Source organism: Pleurodeles waltl, chromosome 4_1, assembly GCF_031143425.1.
Source record: "Pleurodeles waltl isolate 20211129_DDA chromosome 4_1, aPleWal1.hap1.20221129, whole genome shotgun sequence".
Classification (NCBI taxonomy): domain Eukaryota; kingdom Metazoa; phylum Chordata; class Amphibia; order Caudata; family Salamandridae; genus Pleurodeles; species Pleurodeles waltl.
The window spans coordinates 169,434,597-169,458,214 of record NC_090442.1 but is presented as its reverse complement, the minus strand read 5'-3'; the positions used below and the strand labels follow the sequence as shown (position 1 = coordinate 169,458,214).

Here is a 23,618-nt window from a genome sequence, read left to right as displayed (position 1 = left end):
ACTAATGAGTTTAACACGTTGTATTCCACCTTTGGAGGAGCTTATTTGATTATGTATTCAACAGTACAAAACATCTATTTTACTTTTATAAAAACTAATCATTTTTTCAGCCTTCAGGACCTGAAATATACAGAGAAGATGACGAAATATATGCTTATGATAATGTCGACTTTTGCTCTACGTGGGAGGTAAAAAATAAATATTTATAAATTGTGTACTACAGAATATTTTTTCGATCTTCCTTGGTGTTTTAATTTCCATTAACTGCACTATGTAATTAGTGTAGCGTTTAAAGAATGTTCACTGACAATATTGGCCATGCGTTGAATAGCTTTACCACTCACTCATACAGAAAAATGCCTCTGGGATTTCTCTGAACAGAAGTACTTTGGGCCATATTTATACTCCGTTTGCGCCGAAATTGCGTCGTTTTTTTTGACGCAATTTCGACGCAAAACTAACGCCAACTAACGCCATATTTATACTATGGCGTTAGAGGCGAATAGCGCCAAAGTTCCCGGAATGTGCGTCATTTTTTAGCGTGAACCCCTTCCTTGCGTTAATGATATGCAAGGGAGGCGTTCCCGTCTAAAAAATGACTCCCAGGCCTTTACGTGGTATTTATACTCCCGGGCAAAAGAGACGCCCGGGAGTTGGCGTGGCTAAAAACGGCGCATTTGCGCCACTTTTTAACTCCTGCTCAGGGCAGGCGTTAAGGGGCCTGTGGGCTCAAAATGAGCCCACAGGTGCCCTCCCATGCCCCCAGGGACCCCCCCTGCCACCCTTGCCCACCCCAGGAGGACCCCCAAGGATGGAGGGACCCACCCCAGGGACATTCAGGTAAGTTCAGGTAAGTTTTATTTTTTATTTTTTATATTTTATTTTGGTGGCATAGGGGGGCCTTATTTGTGCCCCCCTACATGCCACTATGCCCAATGACCATGCCCAGGGGACAGAAGTCCCCTGGGCATGGCCATTGGGCAAGGGGGCATGACTCCTATCTTTCCAATGATAGGAGTCATGTTGATGGGGGATGGGCGTCGTTAAAAAATGGCGCAAGTCGGGTTAAGACGATTTTTTCGACGTAACCTGACTTGCCCCATTTTAAGACGCCCATGCGCCATTTTCCCCCTACGCCGGCGCTGTCTGGTCTACGTGGTTTCTTCCCACGCAAACCAGGCAGCACCGGTCTGATTGCGCCGTCTAACGCCATTCCATAAATACGGCGCCCGCATGGCGCTTCAGAATGGCGTTAGACGGCGCAAAACTTTTTGACGCTAAACTGCGTTAGCGCAGTTTAGCGTCAAAAAGTATAAATATGGGCCTTTATTTTCATGGGAATTCCAGGTATGCAGGGTAATGTAGCCTCAGTTCAAGTGCTTCATAAGCGGAATTGGGAAAGTTATCTTCACTTAACTCACAAATTGGTAAATGATGGCAGATGTACAGCCTACCTTTCTGCACTATACATTGGCTCTTAGATTTAACATGCAATGGAGTTTTAGGTCCTAATAATGAGTGACTCAGTTAATTCTGACCTATTTGTAAAGCCCTGATTATGCATGGGTTGGAATTAAGAGTTTGATTTGATTGACCAAACCAGTAGTTATTGGATGCAATAAATAACTCCCCCTTTGTTAGATTTTGGCAGGTTAAACCTGCTAAAATTTAAGAGGAAAAGATGTATGATATTTACTGTATTATGTGGATTTGGGGCTGTTAAACACCAACATCTGCATGTTATTACCCACAAACTTATAATAGGTGACATTTATTGTGGCTGGTAAGTAATGTACCCCATGGTATTATCATTTATCAGATACGATAAATAGCACCTATACTCTTAATCAGGCTCCAAGGGGCGGACTCACAAAGGGCCTCCATACTCGTGGCAGAGGCCCCACAGTCAAGTGGGGGGGGGCTCCACACTCGGGGGGCGAAATCTCTGCCAAGAGAATTTTAATGGCAGAGATTTTACCCCGAGTATGGATACTCCGCCACAAGTGTGGAGACCCCCTGCGAATCAGGCCCATAGCCCTTCAGCACTAATCCAAGGTTTAGTTGGCATAACACTATATCCAAATGCTGCTTAAGTCCACAGGTGCATTACTATACCATTTTAAACCATTCCATTAGTTACTTTGTCATACGGCGTCGCAAGGGAATTGTGACGTCTTCGTCGACGTGCAGAGCTAGAAGAAAAATTCTGTTGGATGCTGGCACATGGGGAACATTCTTTAGGTGAGGAATCAACAGGTAGTTGTATCCATCAGAAATTAGGTTACTGGTTGACTGGGGGTGAGCCCTGGTCAACCAGCAACCACAATCCTATTCATGGTAAGGCACAAGCAACCTCAATTTATCTTGTGCTCAACCCCCTGGTAGCTTGGTACAGGGCAGTCAGGCTTAACTTAGAGGCAATGTGTGAAGTATTTGTGCAACACCTCAAACATTAAAACTGTGAAAACAACACACAAAGAGATTCCACATCAGGTGAGAAGAATAGAGCTTAACTTGATGAACAAAACAAGACCAAAATGGTAAAAATCCAATCAGCAGAACTATATTTATGAATTTTTAAAGAAGAAACTGCAATACAGCATTTAAAAGCATAAAGCACCTACCAGGGCTATTTTGATTGGGCCAAAGTCAAAAGTTCAAGCCAGCTACGATGGAGCGCAGGTCTGATACAGTCTCAGATTAGTCCCACTGAAGTATTACCTTCTCAAGTTTTGTGCCAAGAATCCTGTTCACGTGAAAGAAGTTCACCATGAGGCAGGAGGGTGCTGCACGTGATGGTTGGCATGGCATGAGGAGCAGGCCGGACATTGTGGACAGGCAGACTGGAGACTCATATTGTTGATCCATGTGAGTGGACAATGCTTGCTGTGGGAAGAGATGGCCGTGCATGGCCTGCGCTGATCCTCCATACGGTCGGCATGGTTCCGGTGCAAATGGGCCCAATTGCGGTCAAGAAGAGCACAACAGCTTGTCATTAATAGCTCAAGAACCACACTGAGGGCCCAAAGCCTGAGAGGTGCCTCTTGGGGGTCAGGAACTAATTGAAGACAAGTCAAATAGCTGTAGGGAAGCCTGTTATGTCCCTGAGGCTCAGTTTAGGAGAATAGCCCTTTGAGGCAGCACAGCAGTCCTTGTTCCTGGAAGAGTATCCACGGGTCCAGAAGTGTACTGAAGTGGTAGTATCTGAGGTTTTCCTTTTTATACACAGTTGTGCCTTTGCAGTAGGAAGAAGCTTCTGGGGGCATACCTTTGAAGTGCACAGATGCTCTGCCTTCTCTACACTGGCTCCAGACTAGCTACAGGGGGGTATTCAGCCCTTTGTGTGGATACAGGACACATCCTATTTGGGTGTCAGTGAGACTGGGTCCAGCTCCTCCCTCCTTACCTGCCAGTAATGGCCCATTAAGTCACACCTAAGCTCCCACTGTGAGTGGCTGTCCAGGAGGAATACACAAATCCCAGCTGCCAACGAAACCCATTCATAAGACTAGAAACAGATTGCAGGCACCAAATAGCTAGGGCAAGAAAATGTCAACTTTCTAAAAGTGACATTTTCAGAATTTTAACTTTAAATCCTACTTCGACATAAAAAGATTCTAAATTAGGTTTCTGGAGACACCAAACTTAAAGGACTTATCCATTTCCATTTGGAAATTACAATTATAAAATGTAATAAGACAACTCCAATGTTGTCGTATGGGAGAGATAAGCCTTGCAGTAGTGAAAAACATATTTAAGTGTTTTTCATTACCAGAACTTAAAACTTAACTTAACCTAACTTAACCATAACTTAACCATTACTTAAAAGTAGATGTTCGACTTTTCAAATACACTACACCCTGTCCTTAAGGATGTCGGTGCCCGCCTTCGGAGAGACATATATGTATTTAAAAGGAAGATTGAGCCTTGCAAAAGGTTTACCTTGCCAGGTCGAAATGGCAGCTTAAAACTGCACACACAGACTTTACAATGGCAGGCCTGAGGCATGCGTAGAGGGCTACTTAAGTGGGTGGCACAATAAGTGCTGCAGGCCCACTAATAGCATTTAATTTACAGGCCCTGAGCACATGTAGTGCCACTTTATTGGGAATCTATATGTAAAATAAATATGCAATTGGGTGCAAGCCAATTCCACCATGTTTTAAGGTGAGAGCACGAGCACGTTACCACTGGTTATTGGTGGTAAAGTGCAAAGAGTCCTAAAGCCAACAAAAAGGAATTCTACAAAAACAGGAGAAGTGAAAGCAAAAAGTTTGGGGATGATCCTGTAGAAAGGGGCATTTCCAATAGTGATCTACTAGACAGAAAAGATGTCAATAAGCTACCATGCAAACCAATACTGTTACACATAACTGCTGTCAATCCAAGTACATTGGGAGTAGCATCTTAAAGTTCATTGTGCTATTATTGGTCGACTGAAACTGCACAAACCCCAGTTCTCTGCTGGGTTCAAAGTCTAATAATATATTTTCCTTCCGTTTGCGTACTTATACACTCATAACTTATAAAAATCAGCCACCAATTTTTTCTGAATACATCTGGCCAATGTACTACCCTTTTTTTATTTTCCCTTTAAGATTTTGCTGTTCTTGTTTTCTTTTAGTACACTATTCACAATGGTTCTATTTCCCTGAGTCCCAAACTGCTCACATCAACCTCCCTTTAGAGAGTGCCCCTCTACAGGTATGATGATAATGAAGAAACCGCCATAGAGGGTCTACTGAGTTTTTCTAACTCAATCTCCAGGCTCCGGTTGGTATGATTCATCTGTGAATCTAGAGGTCAGACCACCATGGGGTCTCATGACATCTGGGCTAGAATATCACAAGCAGAAATTCTTGTCACAGAACCTGTATGGCAAGGCACTTTTCAATTAAGAATCAGGGACTTACTGTTCACCGATGAAAGAATGCCCTGCAGATCCCATCTGTGCAAGAAGTAGAATCAATATTCTAATTTTCTATTAGATTTGGATCTAAATGGAATTTCTTCTACTGTCATACAGGTCCTGGAGGCATGCAAGGATGCTGGGTTGGTAAGATCCATTGGAGTGTCAAACTTCAATCGCAGGCAACTGGAACGGCTTCTAAACAAACCAGGACTCAAGTATGCACCTGTCTGTAATCAAGTAAGTGGAGTTAATTTTTCAATTCTAAGTATCTACTTTCTTTTTTATAAATGTAATCTGGAGTATCACAGTTGATATGTTCAGGGAGTCTAACAACAAACATATACTCTGTAACGAATACTGTGGACGGGAAGTAGGGAGACTGCCCCAGACAGAATTTCACCTTAACATATACAATCTGATCTTGTTCAAGTCAGGGATCCCTGATTACCTATCTTTTCACACAGAAATTGGGCCTGATTTTCTGTGCTGCCAATGCGAAAAACTATTTGGACGCGAATTTGCTAATTTGGCAACGTCAACCAGCATTACTATCTAGCCATTCAGTGACTGGTACCAAATGTACTGTAATTGTTGCGATGCACCTCACTGCTAACATGCATAATGTATAGGCCTTCCAGTGTGGTTGCCCAAATGCATAACTCTAAAAAGCATCTTGATCCCAACATCTGTATTATTAGGTAGTTTGGATCCAACTAGGATATCCTCAATATTAAGGCGATGGAGTTGAATATTGTCACGATAAATTTCACAAAAGTGCATCCACACACATAAGATGGAGTAGTTTGTATATGAGGACATTAGATGCCTGACACATTCTTTAATGTCCTCCATAGCCGTTTTGAACTGAATGCTGAAAAGCACCTACTTAGCCAGGTGAGATTGTCATGACCCTCTCACTCACCACCACATCATTTTAATCAAAATCACTTGTTCACCTCACTCATCCACACTCTTACCTAAAATTCATCCCCATACTGTTATCAGCATTAAGCAGCCACTAGTTCACTTTTTAAGGTCACTGTTCAACCACTGTTGATGATCTCATCAAACAACTCCTCATCACATGTTCACCTTCTTGAGTACTATAAAATGTACAATTATGTACACCTGTTAAATACTGTGTAATGTGTTAATATTGTTATTATTACAGATGATCATGCACAAGTGCTAACCAATGTGATTTTAGTAGTCCCTAGTTTTTATGGACTATTGGCATCTTACAGCACAACCAGCAGATCACCAGAATGGCTGCATTTTCTCTGGATGTCTGTTCCTAAATATGCTTCTCACTGTGGCATTGTGGTGCACACATGCTGTGAGCACTGCAAACAACAGTGATATCTCACTTAGATTATTCTATTTGTTTATGAAAAGTGATTGACCCTAAAGTGAGTGGTGTGCACAGTTCCCATTTATGTTGAACTGTATAGTGTGATCAATTTGAAAACTGAAGTTTTATTCTAAAAAGAAAGAAGATAAAAAACATGCATAAGGGCAATTGATTTGCTTGTATTCTGTTCTAGAACAACATAGCATTTTTGTAACATTAACTGTGATGATAAATTTCAGTGGGTGCTTATACTGTATAACTACTGTAACTAAATGTGTATGGTTACAGGGTCTTTTCCATTTCAATACAGTACTGCTGACACCCATATAAACTATTCATTTCTGCTCTGTGTACTTTAAGAATGACAAACTCCAAACTAGGTCCCATACAACTCTTTAATCAAATTCATGGAAGTTCGATCCACATCTCTAGCTTACTAAGTAGTTGAATTTTTCACCATTCATGTGGTTCCCTGTCTCATTGCTCGCCTTGACCACCAGCTTTTAATGCCTTCGGACCCTACCCCAGCACTGGAACCTCTGCTAATGTCGGATTTTGATCTTAACCATGTAATACTTTAACCTTGTAGGTGGAATGTCACCCGTATCTGAACCAGAAGAAACTCACAGAGTTCTGCAAGTCCAATAATATCGTGGTGGTTGGCTACAGTGTCCTAGGATCCCACAGGGATCCAAATTGGTAAGAAAGGTGCACCTAGATAGGTAATAAAATCAAGTTGTTCCATATCTAACAAGACAAAAAACACAAATCTGCACTTGACAAGGTGGATCCCTTTGTGTACCTAACATCCGTCAAACCATACCTGTCACTAGCATAATGATGAATGACTATCCAGACTTATGTGCCTGACCAATTTTTTTTAACCCAGCCACAGTTTATCTGGACCAACCTGCCCTCAAAATAAAACCTAAAAATCACCCATAAAAGACCAGGATGAATTCCTACATCATTAATTGTACTTGAGGATAGGAAAATGGGCAGAGCTGACACAGTCTGGGGAGACATTCATTATGAGGCAAACCACAACTAATAGTCATCACTAGTTTGTAAAGCAAAATATAACTCCCTTGGACACAGACTGGATAATTTTAAACTCACAATAGAGAAGCCTTTAAAATCATGACCTCTTTGGCCTACCCAATTGCCCCGCCAAGTGCTGCAGAATGTGAAAAAAGAGAATTATTTACATATTGACTATAATTTGCCTAACGACTATATGAGAAACAAGGGTGATGTGGTTGGAAATTGTAACTAATTTACCAAAGACTTAAAAGATTATGGGGGTTATTACAACTTTGGAGGAGGTGTTAATCCGTCCCAAAAGTGACGGTAAAGTGACGGATATACCACCAGCCGTATTACGAGATCCATAGGCTATAATGGACTCGTAATACGGCTGGTGGTATATCCGTCACTTTACTGTCACTTTTGGGACGGATTAACACCTCCTCCAAAGTTGTAATAACCCCCTATATTTGGGAAGATCTAGGAATAAACATTGGGGCATATTTATGAGAGACTTGCACCACCAGAGCATCACTTTTCTTTTACGCTCCGGTGGCTCAAGCCCTGTAACCATATCTATGAGGCCACGCAAAGCCACTTTGCATGGGCTCATAGATATGGAGTAAGATAAAGCAGCACAAATCGCTGCGTTGCCTTACTCTGCATCAGGGAGACATTCCATGGGTGTTGCAATGGTTTTCCCATGCAACACCTATGGATTGTGACACTACCCCAGATTTACAAGGATATGTAATTCTGGGAATGCATCACAACTGTACACCTCCTTAGGGCAGACAAAACGAGGAGAAATATGTTTATTTCTTCTCTTTGTTTTGTCTTTCTCTGCGTGCTGCTTTCTACAGCACAAATAGAATGAGGAAAACGCCTCTCTGGATTGTTTATGTGCAGGAAGGTGCCCCTTCCTGCGCAAAAAACAATCCCACAAACAACGCAGTCACCCATCCACCATAGTGCAAGGGTGCCTGCATTGGCGCTAGGCACCAAATTGCGCAACAGTGCAGGATGAAAGAACAAAAATACACTATGGGGGTCATTCTGACCCTGGCGGTCATTGACCGCCAGGGTCAACGACCGCGGGAGCACCGCCAACAGGCTGGTGGTGCTCCTTTGGGCATTCTGACCGCGGCGGTACAGCCGCGGCCAGAAACGGAAAGTCGGCGGTGTACCGCCGACTTTCCGCTGCCCAGGGGAATCCATGGGGATTCTGACCCCCATACCGCCATCCTGTTCCTGGCGGTTTCGGCCGCCAGGAACAGGATGGCGGTATGGGGTGTCGTGGGGCCCCTGGAGGCCCCTGCAGTGCCCATGCCAATGCCAATGGCATGGGCACTGCAGGGGCCCCTGTACGAGAGCCCCACTTTGAATTTCAGTGTCTGCTTAGCAGACACTGAAATTCGCGACGGGTGCTACTGCACCCGTCGCACCCCTTCCACTCCGCCGGCTCCATTCGGAGCCGGCTTCCTCGTGGAAGGGTGTTTCCCGCTGGGCTGGCGGGCGGCCTTTTGGCGGTCGCCCGCCAGCCCAGCGGGAAACCCAGAATAACCGCGGCGGTCTTTTGACCGCGCAGCGGTATTCTGGCGGTTCCCGTTTGGCTGGCAGCACCCGCCGCCAGCCAAACTCGGAATCACCCCCTATATCTTGTAAATACAGTGCATTTTTGCCCTTTCAAAGGGCAGTGCCGCAGAAAGACTTGTGGCGCTGCCCTACGTCAGTTCCTTGAGAATATGCCTCAAAGTGTTTTCACTCTTGATTCTTTAAAGCACATTTTGTGTAACATATGCATAATTTCATGCAATGTTTCTGAATGTTTTACATCATTTCAGGAGATAAAAAGTGACCTGATTTTACTTTGTACCTTACCTGACAAATTGCGTTGTAGGAATGCAAATTCACAACCTTAACTACCATTTCTTTCAATGAGTTTCAAGTTTGATATAATCATATATAAACCGGTACCCCTAAAGCCATTGTTTTGACAGACCCTCTGATATCTCCTGAATGCGGAGGCATCCCAAAATCTATTAGCAAAACTCAATGTTGCACTTTGATTTCAGTGCATCAGGGTTGACTATATGGTTTAATTCTTTGGCTGATTTCAATGACTTTGGTTGTATTCTGTGTGGCATTGGCATGCTGGTATTTACCACTTCTATGCCCACTTACTGCAACCTCTGGCTATTCATTTTGCAGATGTTGGCAATTTGACAAATACCCCTGGTGTGATCACAACAGCCAGCTACAGGTCATTGATTCTTTGCTCATTCTATGTACAGTTCATTTGCAATGGGTGTACCTGTTTCAATCAATACATATTTGAAATACATGACATACTCGAAGTCGATTTATATCAAAGGGTGTTTATTGTAGTACTAGTATATAGAGGGAAAGTGCGATGGTATGGGGTGATAATGGAGGAAAGTCCAGGGTATTGTTCCAGTCTGTTCATAGCACGGGTGCATTGTCCAAGGGGACATAGGAAGGGGATCAGTGACAGTTCAAGGTGGACAGAGTCACTGAGTGGGACACAAGGGGGACAATCATGAGAGTCTCATTTCCTGGGGGGGTCTTGGCAAGTGTCTCTGGTTTCTGCCTGGATCACATGGAACGTTTGTGGGGTGGTTCACCTTCTGCAGGGGAGGGGTGCTGGTGGCCTGTGGGTCCTGTGGTGGGGCCTTCTGGCCACTTGCGGCAGCGGAAGGCTGTTCAGATGACTGGCTAGTTGTAGGGGCCCGCTGGTGTGACACTGCCTCCCTCATAATGTTGGTCATGTCTGCCAGCACCCCTGCTATGGAGATCAGGATGTTGTTGATGGCCTGCAAGTCCTCCCTGATCCCCTGATACTGTCCCTCCTGCAGCCGCCTGTTCTCCTGCACGTTGTCTAGGATCTGGCCCATCGTGTTCTGGGAATGTTGAAAGGCTCCCAGGATCTCAGAGATCGCCTCCTGGAGAGTCGGTTCCCTGCTCCTGTCCTCCCCCTGGCGCACAGAAATCCTCCCAGTTTCCCTGTTGGCCTGTGCCTCTGTCCTCTGAACCGTGTGCCCACTGCCACTGACCCCAGGTCCCTGATTGTCTTGGGGGAGAGGTGTGGCCTAGGGTCTCTGTGGAGGTGGGCACACTGCTGATTGATGTGTCCTGGGGACAGAGGTTTGGGTACTGTGGTGTTATTTCCTGATGGGGGAGGCTCTGTGGTGGTCTGTGACTGGGCTTGGGTAACCGGTTGTCCAGTGGTCCCTGATGGGCCAGGTAGATCATTCAGATCCTGAAGACCAGAGTTACTGTCATCACTGTGTGGCTCTTCTGTTGGGGGACTGGATAGTGCTGGCACCTCCTCTCCAGTGACATTGGCTGGGGTACCTGTGGTGATGTAACGTATGTATTTGCTTCATGTGTATGACATATTGTACATCCCTGGCTTCCCCTCTATGGTTGGTGTTGCCCTGCCAGCTTTTACTTGTGTATGTTAGTGTATGGTGGGATTGTTAGTTTCCGTATGCTGTGCATGCTTTAGTGATGAGTGTCCATGCAGGGCTGTGAGAGTTGTCCATGCATTGGTACAGAATGCAGGGCTTGGTATTGGGATTAGTGAGATGTGATGGTGGAGTGTGTGGGATGGAGTGGAGTGATGGGAGTGAGGGTGAGGGTATGTGATGGCATGCAGGTATGGTGGGTGATATTTGTTGAAAGTTGACTTACCACAATCCAGTCCTCCTCCGACTCTGGCTAGGCCCTCAGGATGCAGTATTGCCAAGACTTGCTCCTCTCATGCTGTGAGTTGTGGGGGAGGAGGTGGGGATCCACTGCCAGTCCTCTGGATAGCGAGCTGGTGTCTTGCTGCTATGGAATGTACCTTCCCCCGTAGGTCGTTCCACCTCTTCCTGATGTTGTCCCTTGTTCTTGGGTGGTGTCCCACAGAGTTGACCCTGTCCACGATTCTCCACCATAGCTCCATCTTCCTGGCTATCGATATTTGCTGCACCTGTGCTCCAAACAGCTGTGGCTCTACCCTGACGATTTCCTCCACCATGACCCTTAACTCCTCCTCAGTGAAACGGGGGTGCCTTTGTGGTGCCATGGGTGTTCTGTGATGTGTATTGGTGTGGGTGTATTGGAGAATGTGTTGGGGTGTGTGATGTGGAGTGCGTGAGGGGTGTATGGGTGTGAGTGGTGTGTGTGTCTAGTTGTCACAGTGGTCTTGTTGTCAGTCTTGTGCCAATGATTTGTCTTCGTAAGGGGTTGTGGGTAATGTGGGTGTGTGTTTTATAGTGGTGTGGCTGTGGGTGTGGTGTGTGTATTGGTGTCAGGTGTGTTGTTTGAATTGTCCAATCTGGTGTTGTTTTGTCTGTGGGTGTCCATTGTGAGCACGGCGGTATGTACCGCCAATTGTTTAACACCATTGAATGTCCGCCGTGGTGATTCGTGGATCCTAATGTGATGGGCGTTGTTCTGTTGGTGTTATGGTGTAGGTTTTGATACTGCCAGTTTATCACTGACCTTTGGTCTGGCGGACTTGTGTATGTGGCTGTATTCTTCCGGATTGGTGTGTGTGTCATAATATGGTGAACTGATATCCGCCGCCGTGGCGGTAAGTTGACGGCCGTCAGCGTGGCGGTAAGCAGGATTTACTGCCGGAGTCGTAATGAGGGCCAAAGTCTCCTCATGTTAGCTCATGGAGCCCATTCACTCCAATCCTCACCCACACACACAAAGCCCTCCACAACACCGGACCAGCATACCTGAACCAGCGACTCCACCTCCACGTATCCCACAGGACCCTCCGCTCAGCCCAGTTCTGTCTTGCAGGAGTACCCCGCATCAGGCAAACTAGAACAGGAGGATGCTCCTTTTCCTACTCGTAGCCACTGCCTGGAATGCCCTTTCTCTCCACATCAGACAAACCACCTCCTTCCTCAGCTTCACAAAGGAACTGAAGACATGGCTTTTTTTAAGAACCACTGGTGAACGCTACACTACCCCCCCCCAGCACCTTGAGACCCTAACGGGTGAGTAGTTGCACTTTACAAGCATTGATTGATTGATTGAAATTAATTTAGCTTTTGTTTCCCTCACCAGTGCTTATAAAACATATTTTATACAGTATCTGCTTATAGTTACAGTGCACCCAACTCTGGGGGCACCTAGGGCACACCTTAGGGGTGATATATATGTAAAAATAAGGTAGTTTAAGAATGACTTTGAAAATACTTTTAATTCCAAAGTTGAACGTGAGGTTAACTTTAATTTAAAAGTAGCCAGCAAGGCAGGCCTGCCTTTAAAATGTCACTGGGCACCTCGGCAGTGCACCTATGGGCACACTACCTATGCTGGAGTCCCTAAACCTACATGTCCTACCATATACTAGGGACTTATATGTAGGTTGACACAGCCAATTATAATTAGCTTAATTTGCATATCATTTTAATCCGAGCACAGACCCTGGGAATGGTTAGCAGGGCCCAGGACACCATCAAAGTCAGGAAAACACCAGCATAAGTGAAAAATGGTGGCAAAAAGTCAGGGGGCTTCTGCAATCAGCCCAGTTTTCTCACATTCAGGAATTGATATTCATAAATCAATTTATTTCCTCTTGTCTCCTTTCCTGTTCTGGTCGCATTACCTGAATATGCTTTAACACTAGCATTCTATTTTCTGTGCATTCTTGCCAGCTGTTTATGTAAACTTTATTGAGGCATACAGATATCTGAACCATCACTACAGTAGCTCCAGTGCAAACCTGTAAGCTCCACAGGGTCTCAGCCACCCACTCACCCACTTATGTATCTTCAGAGGGTGTGTTTAGGGTGTTACAGACCCCCTAATAAATGTATTTTGTGATAAATAGTTGGGTACAGGTGTTTTCAGTCGGGAATGGTGAGTTGTCTGTCGGATTTCTTCAGGGATTTTTACACACACAGACGTAAATGCACACACACTCTCCCTCTCTCTGTTTGGAAAGACTTCACAAATGTTGGTTATTTCACAAAATAAGGCCCTTTCTGTCTCACTTAGTATACCTATCAATCTGCATTCCTCTCCCTTTCCACTGCCTCTTAACCCCCTCTCATGTGTCTTGCTTGTCGTATAATGTATTTTAACAACATGTGCCAGCGGGATTGATGGGAAATTTGAAGCTAACACCGATGCTCCCCCCCAAATCTTACTGACAAGAATGCTGATGCAAATAAGGGAGTACTGGTGTGCAGTGTAGGTAAATCCCCATTGGTACTTTTATTTATATGTGCACAGATCCAAACATTGGAACATTAAACACATATTGAAAAACCATTATAATGTGTTCAAAATCATTATCTTGAAACTTTATGTCTCATATTGTCATTATAGGTTGGACCTGCCAGCACTTCTTATTTAAGATGCAAACATGTGGAGGAATGTGTGAATGTATCTCTCACAAATAAAACCACCACCATATAACCACTCCCAACATTGCAAACACCCCCATAGCACCAAATGTGATTATGCTGTGTCTCTTTCCTGTTCTGTTATCCTTTTTCAATATTTCATCCTTTTGTCTAATTAGTATTTCCTCTGGTCCTATTTCCTTCCTTGGGGATAGATGATGGGTATGGTGCTTGCCATTATGGGTGCCATCTTGAAGCACTGAGTCTCCTTGTTTGCCTACTGCTAAGGATGGTCACTGAAAGGTTTCCATCATGTCAATTTACACCTTATAGCCTATTTCTATAGACTCTGTGGTCCTTTTGCTGTAACTGGTATGCATCCAGGTATTATATTCTTGACATTTCACTTCTGTGTTGGTCAACAATAGCACCAAAAGGGTCATTTACAGAAGAGGTTATTGAAGAGATTATTTTCTCTTGTGCACCTTAATGTGTGCTCACACACCAGGCTGCAAGGTATGGCAGACCTCTGTTGAGGGCTATGGGTGGGCTGCGTATACCTGTGAATGGAAGTCTCTGAAGGTTTGATCAATGTTCTTCAATAGTCCCAGATCAAATCAGTCAAATGTACATTTGCTAAATCTGGTTGCTGGGTCAATCATGGGTATGCCCATTACCAATTTCTTTGGGCTCAAACTTATCTTTCTATTCGGGGTGATTTCTCATGCTGATCAGGGCAAAAGGCAATGAATCTGGCTACTTCATATTACTGTTTGAATGTATTTTGGCTATTTTGTTCTTTAAAATGTTATTCCTGTGTTCCTCATGCCCTGAAGACTCTGGACGATATGGGCAGTCTAACTGTGGCATAACATTGAGGCCTTACACACTGCTTGGATCATTTCCCCTACAAAATTATTTTTCCTGTCTGATTCAATTTTCATTGGAATTCTGTAACATGGAATAAATTCTATCAACTGGCATTTCGCTTCAGTCCTTGTATCTGCATCAGCACAAGGGTAAGCTATGAGCAAGCCAAGAACAACATCCACATATTTAGATCTTTGGCATCTCGGTATTTGTATAAAGATGATTTTATATGCCCAAACGGCCCCAAGATGGGGGTTGTGTTCCCTCTTCTGGACTAACCATCTTTACTGCAGTTAATGCTTGCAGGTGGCACAGGAATGACTATACTGAGTCTTTGGGGATGAAAACATAGGCAAAAACCAGTGTCATTGGAATGATGACACAATCTCACCTTTGCTCATGTGGGCAATTCTTTAGTATATGTGAGCAGGTTACGGTATTGTGGAAGATGGTGCCACCAGCAGGACTATAGGAGATATTGACAAAGGTAAAAGTAGACCAAACGTCTAACTAAGATCAAGAGTTAACTTTACTAACTCTACCTTTCTGAATACTGAAAAGTAGTAAAGATAGACTTGTGGTCTAAGTTAAACCATTGGCCCAACTTTACCTTTGTGAATACCAAAAAGTAGTAAAATCAGATTTTGGTCTAACTTTGCCTTTGTGAATCAGGCACATAGTGCCATTCTTTCAATAGTAATTTCAAATTTGCATTGAGCATTGCAGTGACATTTTGTGCAGATATAGTCATGTTTCGGTTATACTTTATACGTCTATTTTCTTTATACAAATGAAATGGTCCTGTTTATGGGTTATATACACTTAAAAGCAAGTCTTTTTAACATTATAATATTATGTAATTGTTATACCAAAACATCACAATGAATATTTCAGCATCATACAAAATGAAACATGGGAGCCATTTTTGAACAGGCTATTGTGAGGACCTATTTACATACATTGCACTGGTTACTGAGCAATTAATTGGTAATGGTGACTCTGCAAGTTTTCATCAGTGCAAAATTACATGTTCAGTTCTTGTATTGTTGGATCAGTACAAATGTAATTTTGACCTGGTTGGTAAGGGAAAATGTTGGTGCAAAACTGGCAAAACAAAGAAGCAAAATCTCATACTGACTGGTGCAATGTACATGGTAGTAATGAGAAAAGAACATATTTTTTAGTTATTGTTCATGAATCCTTAAAACTCCCCTGAAGAATTCAGCCTTGGATGTTGCAAAATGTGAAGTGTTGCATCCACCAAGGAGTAACCACACTCTAGCACCACAATCACTTGTTTGTACCATGTCCCTTTTTGACAACTGCCTCAATAATATTTGAGTACTGTATGAGTAACAAAATGCATTTTCCATGTCCTGTTTCTTTCTTCAGGGTGGATCTGAGCACTCCTGTCCTGCTAGAAGATCCTATTTTGATTGCTATTGGTAAAAAATACAACCAGCCTGCTGCGGTGGTAGCTATGCGCTATGTACTGCAGTTGGGTGTTGTTGTCCTAGCGAAGAGCTTCAGCCCAGAACGTCTCAAGCAAAACTTACAGGTAAAGCCTGGGAAATTTGTGGTTTGGGGGAATTGGTAGATAGGGGTTGTAGAACAAATGCTAATGGTGCATGGAGTGAGGACAAGGGTTTGTATATCAGTGTGCCTTGGCCAAGATCTAAACCAAGAGCTAGCACTAAACTGTAGTGTGACATGGATACCCAGCCAAAAGGACAACAGCACAAACCTAAGGAGATGCCACTCTTGGGATTCATAAGCAAAATTAATCAAACATTTTAATTTTAAATAACGTTATTAGGAAGTCGACCCAGAGAAAGCAGAAAAAAGGCTAGAAAAGGATCAGATTTATTATGTTTTTTCACCTGGTTGATGGCAATCGTAATCTTAAATAATACATAACAGCCTTAGGTGTTTGTAAATTAGGACAAAACCCTATCCTGGCCATCTTCACTTGCTTAAGCCAGGGAAAATCATTTCTGGCTTAAGTAAGCCAGGGAAATTATTTCCTGTTTTTTTATGTTGCACTACAGTTCTGTCATTTCTAAGTGCTGTAAATAAATGATGTTGCTTTTACCCAGCTTTTAATGTTATGGCATTTGAGATATATTTCTTAACCCCTTCGCTGCTAAGCTTCCCACGTGCTAAACCTTCTTTTGGCTATTTGGGATTAGGCCCCCATAACTATCTACACCACCCATGTGCTTATTGTAGTCTAAAATTTGCACAGGTTTGTGCACTTCGGCAACCTGACCCCAAACGGTAACAGGTGAAGTACAATCACCCTGGATGGTAGTCAGCATGTAGACATCCCTCCTGTCTGCAAATTAATTTCACAGCTAGCAATTCATCACTAAGCAAGGCACTGCACTGTCCCCGCTCAAGTTTTTTTACAAACAAGGTCCTTTGGATAACCTTTACGGTTCGAGCGGACTGTGCCACAAGCAACAGTGTCCACTTTGAACAATTCCCTGAACAATTGCACACCAATGTAGAAGTTATCTAGATACAAATGGTGACCTTTGTTAAAAAGTCCTCTATCAAGTTCCCACACAATATTCTGACTAACTCCGAAAGTGGACAGACACCCACGGTGGTCAATAGTTGAACCCCTACCAGTGTAGGCCTGAAAATTATAAACATAACCAGTCCTACTCTCAGACACTATATGCATCTTAATTCCATATTGAGCCCTCTTGCTAGAATTGTACTGCCTAAAAACCAAACCCTTGAACAGGATCAAAGACTTGTCCATAGCTATTTCTTTCCCTAGAACGTAGATCTCAGAAAACGATCTACAAAGTCATCAAGGACAGGCCGAATCTGAAAAAGGGTGCTCTCGTCACAACGCCAAAGCATTATCAACAAAATGCAGCATCTGAAGCAGAAGCAAATACCGATCACAACTCATGATTGCAGGAAATATGGCCATTGACATCAAGGAACTGGTAGACCAAAAGGAAGACAGTGATGGCTTCTTTGCCAAGTCCATCAAAAAAGTTAAACCCAAGAATTTCTTCAACTCTTCCAGATTTGTGGTAGCGCTAGAGTGGGGCTTAAATCTACCACTGTTGTCTCTCAAATACTGTTCAGCATACAAATTAGTCTGCTCAACATTCTCACCCAAAAATCGTCCATAAACAATTGAAAGAAACTTGTCGGCAAAGGGTTTCAAGTATTCACACTACACCCAGCGACATTAGTAAAGGCAGGCAACGCCTGCTGCTCTTCCAATGGGAAGCCCTTCAGCCCCAGGCTGCAATCCAGATACCTCTTGCTGCACTATCAGTCCATCAATGTTCTCCTCTAAAACAGGCACTTTGTCCGCACTGAGAGTGGCTTCATCATCAGATTATTTCTCTTGAACAGAAAATTCACCGCCAGAATCTTTCACTTCCTCTTCTGCCTCTGATGCAGAGTCAGTCTCAAAATCATGGTCCGAGGAAGATTAAAAAAGCATACCAACATTCTGCTGAGCGGGCATCTTGCAGCTAGCCATGATCCTTACTAATAAAAGTAACTTTACAAATAATACAACAACAGCCATCAGTGTGTAAAATAAGTAATGAACAAAGTGTGGCTTTATCACAAAGACCTTTACACTAAAAAAACAATACCATGTTTTTGCCAGAGACAGCTAGACTCACCAGCACCTACTCTTCACAGACACAGGAAGCCGCAACTATATCCCACTAAAAAGGAAAAAGGAAATAAAATTACACATAAGACAACACAATACACATGGTGCACAAATCCAAGGAGAATATCACACACAATAAAAGATAAGCTAAACATGCTGCTAGTATTACACTTTTCACAAAAAGCTCATTCATGTGTGGCAATGGTACTCATTGAAGTAAACATTCTAAAAACTTTTTTCTTACCAAATATAACAACTACGCAAACTGCAGATCTACCACTGCCAAAACCGCAAGCAGGAGTGACAGCAAAGGAATCAAAAGCTTTGCACTAGAATAAAAAGAAGAATTAAATATTACTATCAGAAATGCAAATAATGCGCCAGCCCACACACAATAAGCTGGGGGTGGATGGGCCTAAATATATGGCCAAAACATTCACCCCCTAAAGGGAGCGACCTTTGTCCAAGGGTCCCCTCCCCCAAATCTCAAAAATTTTAAATCCCTTGTATCTAGTGGTGTCTGCCTCCCTTGGTGGAAGATAAGCCTAAAAAAAGAGGCCGATCTGCCCCCAAGGGTGGCAGAAACGGACAAAATATGTGCCCCCTAAAGGAAACGACCCTTGCTCAAGGGGCCGCTCCATAAAATCACCAAATTCTAAAATACCAGGTGTCTAGTGGTTTCTGGGTCTAAAAAAATAGGCTGATTTGCGTCCCGCTCAGGGCAAAACTGGTCAAAATATGTGTCCCCCCAAATGGAGTGACCCTTGCCCAGGGGGTGGCTCCTCAAAATCTCCAAAATTTCAAACCCTGGTGTCTAGTGGTTTCTGCTCCCCCTTGGGGGCAGATGGCCCTAAAAAAAGAGGCTGATCTGCCCCCAAGGGGGACAGAAATGACCAAAATAATTGTCCCATAGAGGGAGCAACCCTTGTCCAAGGGACTGCTCCCCTAAAACGCCAACATTTTAAATCCCTGGTGTCTAGTAGTTTCTGCCCCACTTGGGGGCAGATCGACCTAAATAAATGGCCGATCTGCCCCCAAGGGAGGCAGTAATAGCCAAACTATGTGCCCCCTAAAGGCCTTGCCCCAAATCACTAAAACACATGCGGTCCCACACACAGACATAAATCCCTGGTGGCCCAGTTGGTATTCCTGCTGCACTATCGCAAGCCCATGTACAATTGTGCAGAAGGAATATATTTCAAAGAGACACTGAAGGAATGGAAAAATACTTTTCTTTCCCGCCTGTGCCTCTTTGAAACCCTTCACCCCTTTGTAGAAGGCTGGACTGGCTTGTAGTGAGTACCAAGGGGTACTTGCACCTTGCACCAGGCCCAGTTATCCCTTATTAGTGTATAGGGTGTCTAGCAGCATAGGCTGATAGATAATGGTAGCTTAGCAGAGCAGCTTAGGCTGAACTAGGAGACGAGTGAAGCTCCTACAGTACCACAAGTGTCACTTGCACAATATCATAAGAAAACACAATACACAGTTATACTAAAAATAAAGGTACTTTATTTTTATGACAATATGCCAAAGTATCTCAGAGTGTACCCTCAGTATGAGGATAGCAAATATACACAAGTTATATGTACACAATACCAAAAATATGCAGTATAGTCTTAGAAAACAGTGCAAACAATGTATAGTTACAATAGGATGCAATGGGGACACATAGGGATAGGGGCAACACAAACCATATACTCCAAAAGTGGAATGCGAACCACGAATGGACCCCAAACCTATGTGACCTTGTAGAGGGTCGCTGGGACTATTAGAAAATAGTGAGGGTTAGAAAAATAGCCCACCCCAAGACCCTGAAAAGTGAGTGCAAAGTGCACTAAAGTTCCCCAAAGGACATAGAAGTCGTGATAGGGGAATTCTGCAGGAAAGACACAAACCAGCAATGCAACAACGATGGATTTCCAGTCGAGGGTACCTGTGGAACAAGGGGACCAAGTCCAAAAGTCACAAGCAAGTCGGAGATGGGCAGATGCCCAGGAAATGCCAGCTGTGGGTGCAAAGAAGCTTCTACAGGACAGAAGAAGCTTAAGTTTCTGCAGGAACGACAAGGGCTAGAGACTTCCCCTTTAGAGGACGGATCCCTCACGCCGTGGAGAGTCGTGCAGAAGTGTTTTCCCGCCAAAAGACCGCCAACAAGCCTTGCTAGCTGCAAATCGTGCGGTTAGCGTTTTTGGATGCTGCAGTGGCCCAGGAGGGACCAGGATGTCGCAAATTGCGTCAGGAGACAGAGGGGACGTCGAGCAAGACAAGGAGCCCTCTCAGCAGCAGGTAGCACCCGGAAAAGTGCCAGAAACAGGCACTACGAGGATGCGTGAAACAGTGCTCACCCGAAGTTACACAAAGGAGTCCCACGTCGCCGGAGACCCACTTAGAAAGTCGTGCAATGCAGGTGAGAGTGCCGTGGACCCAGGCTTGGCTGTGCACAAAGGATTTCCGCTGGAAGTGCACAGGGGCTGGAGTAGCTGCAAAAGTCGCGGTTCCCAGCAATGCAGTCTGGCGTGGGAGGCAAGGACTTACCTCCACCAAATTTGGACTGAAGAGTCACTGGACTGTGGGGGTCACTTGGACAGAGTTGCTGGATTCAAGGGACCTCGCTCGTCGTGCTGAGAGGAGACCCAAGGGACCGGTAATGCAGCTTTTTGGTGCCTGCGGTTGCAGGGGGAAGATTCCGTCGACCCACGGGAGATTTCTTTGGAGCTTCTAGTGCAGAGAGGAGGCAGACTACCCCCACAGCATGCACCACCAGGAAAACAGTCGAGAAGGCGGCAGGATCAGCGTTACAGAGTGGCAGTAGTCGTCTTTGCTACTATGTTGCAGTTTTGCAGGCTTCCAGCGCGGTCAGCAGTCGATTCCTTGGCAGAAGGTGAAGAGAGAGATGCAGAGGAACTCTGATGAGCTCTTGCATTCGTTATCTAAAGTTTCCCCAGAGACAGAGACCCTAAATAGCCAGAAAAGAGGGTTTGGCTACCTAGGAGAGAGGATAGGCTAGCAACACCTGAAGGAGCCTATCAGAAGGAGTCTCTGACGTCACCTGGTGGCACTGGCCACTCAGAGCAGTCCAGTGTGCCAGCAGCACCTCTGTTTCCAAGATGGCAGAGGTCTGGAGCACACTGGAGGAGCTCTGGACACCTCCCAGGGGAGGTGCAGGTCAGGGGAGTGGTCACTCCCCTTTCCTTTGTCCAGTTTCGCGCCAGAGCAGGGCTAAGGGGTCCCTGAACCGGTGTAGACTGGCTTATGCAGAAATGGGCACATTTGTGCCCATGAAAGCATTTCCAGAGGCTGGGGGAGGCTACTCCTCCCCTGCCTTCACACCATTTTCCAAAGGGAGAGGGTGTAACACCCTCTCTCAGAGGAAGTCCTTTGTTCTGCCATCCTGGGACAAGCCTGGCTTGACCCCAGGGGGGCAGAAACCTGTCTGAGGGGTTGGCAGCAGCAGCAGCTGCAGTGAAACCCCAGGAAAGGCAGTTTGGCAGTACCAGGGTCTGTGCTACAGACCACTGGGATCATGGGATTGTGCCAACTATGCCAGGATGGCATAGAGGGGGCAATTCCATGATCATAGACATGTTACATGGCCATATTTGGAGTTACCATTGTGAAGCTACATATAGGTAGTGACCTATATGTAGTGCACGCGTGTAATGGTGTCCCCGCACTCACAAAGTCCGGGGAATTGGCCCTGACCAATGTGGGGGCACCTTGGCTAGTGCCAGGGTGCCCTCACACTAAGTAACTTTGCACCTAACCTTTACCAGGTAAAGGTTAGACATATAGGTGACTTATAAGTTACTTAAGTGCAGTGTAAAATGGCTGTGAAATAACGTGGACGTTATTTCACTCAGGCTGCAGTGGCAGGCCTGTGTAAGAATTGTCAGAGCTCCCTATGGGTGGCAAAAGAAATGCTGCAGCCCATAGGGATCTCCTGGAACCCCAATACCCTGGGTACCTTAGTACCATATACTAGGGAATTATAAGGGTGTTCCAGTAAGCCAATGTAAATTGGTAAAATTGGTCACTAGCCTGTTATTGACAATTTGAAAGAAATGAGAGAGCATAACCACTGAGGTTCAGATTAGCAGAGCCTCAGTGAGACAGTTAGTCACTACACAGGTAACACATTCAGGCACACTTATGAGCACTGGGGCCCTGGAGAACAGGGTCCCAGTGACACATACAACTAAAACAACATATATACAGTGAAAAATGGGGGTAACATGCCAGGCAAGATGGTACTTTCCTACATCCAGTAGCCAATGCAAATTGGTAAAATTGGTCACTAGCCTGTTAGTGACAATTTGAAAGAAATGAGAGAGCATAACCACTGAGGTTCTGATTAGCAGAGCCTCAGTGAGACAGTTAGTCACTACACAGGTAACACATTCAGGCACACTTATGAGCACTGGGGCCCTGGATGACAGGGTCCCAGTGACACATACAACTAAAACAACATATATACAGTGAAAAATGGGGGTAACATGCCAGGCAAGATGGTACTTTCCTACACAACCCCCCCCCCCAAACGAAGGACAATAAGACTAGTCATTCCCTGATGGGTCTTCATTGTCTAAGTGGAAATATCTGGAGAGTCCATCTGCATTGGAGTGGCTACTCTCAGGTCTATGTTCCACTGTATAGTCCATTCCCTGTCGGGATATGGACCGCCTCAACAATTTAGGATTTTCACCTTTCATTTGTTTTAACCAAAGTAGAGGTTTGTGGTCTGTCTGAACAATGAAGTGAGTGCCAAACAGGTATGGCCTCAACTTCTTCAGTGCCCAGACCACAGCAAAGGCCTCCCTCTCAATGGCAGACCAACGCTTTTCTCTAGGGGTCAACCTCCTACTAATAAAAGCAACAGGTTGATCCTGGCCCTCAGAATTAAGTTGTGATAGGACTGCCTCTACTCCTAATTCAGATGCATCAGTCTGGACATAGAATTTTTTAGAGTAACAAGGGCTTTTCAGGACAGGTGCAGAGCACATGGCCTGCTTCAGCTCCTCAAAAGCTTTCTGACAGTTTGCTGTCCATAATACCTTTTTAGGCATTTTGTTGGATGTGAGGTCATTAAGAGGGGCTGCCATGGAGCCATAGTTCTTAATGAAACTCCTGTAATACCAGGTGAGGCCTAGGAAGGCTCTCACCTGGGTCTGTGTAGTAGGGGGAACCCAATCAATAATTGTTTGGATTTTCCCCTGTAGTGGTGCAATATGTTCCCCACCAACAAGGTGTCCCAGATAAACCACCTTACCCTGCCCTATCTGGCACTTTGAAGCCTTGATAGTGAGGCCTGCCTTTTGCAGGGCCTCTAAAACTTCCCATAGGTGGACCAGGTGATCATCCCAGCTGGAGCTAAAGATAGCTATATCATCCAAATATGCTGCACTGAAAGCTTCCAGCCCTTGCAGG

General features: G+C 44.7%; 1 protein-coding gene across 1 annotated transcript in view; it reads left to right on the top strand.

The window, feature by feature from the left end:
• The window catches only part of LOC138287511 (rho crystallin-like), a 105,767-nt gene that overhangs the window by 55,917 nt on the left and 26,232 nt on the right, over window positions 1-23,618 (top strand). The window contains exons 4-7 of the mRNA XM_069227978.1: window positions 111-188; window positions 5,027-5,149; window positions 6,853-6,962; window positions 15,929-16,094. Coding sequence (XP_069084079.1) covers window positions 111-188; window positions 5,027-5,149; window positions 6,853-6,962; window positions 15,929-16,094 — 477 coding nt within the window. The remainder of the gene's footprint in view (window positions 1-110; window positions 189-5,026; window positions 5,150-6,852; window positions 6,963-15,928; window positions 16,095-23,618) is intronic.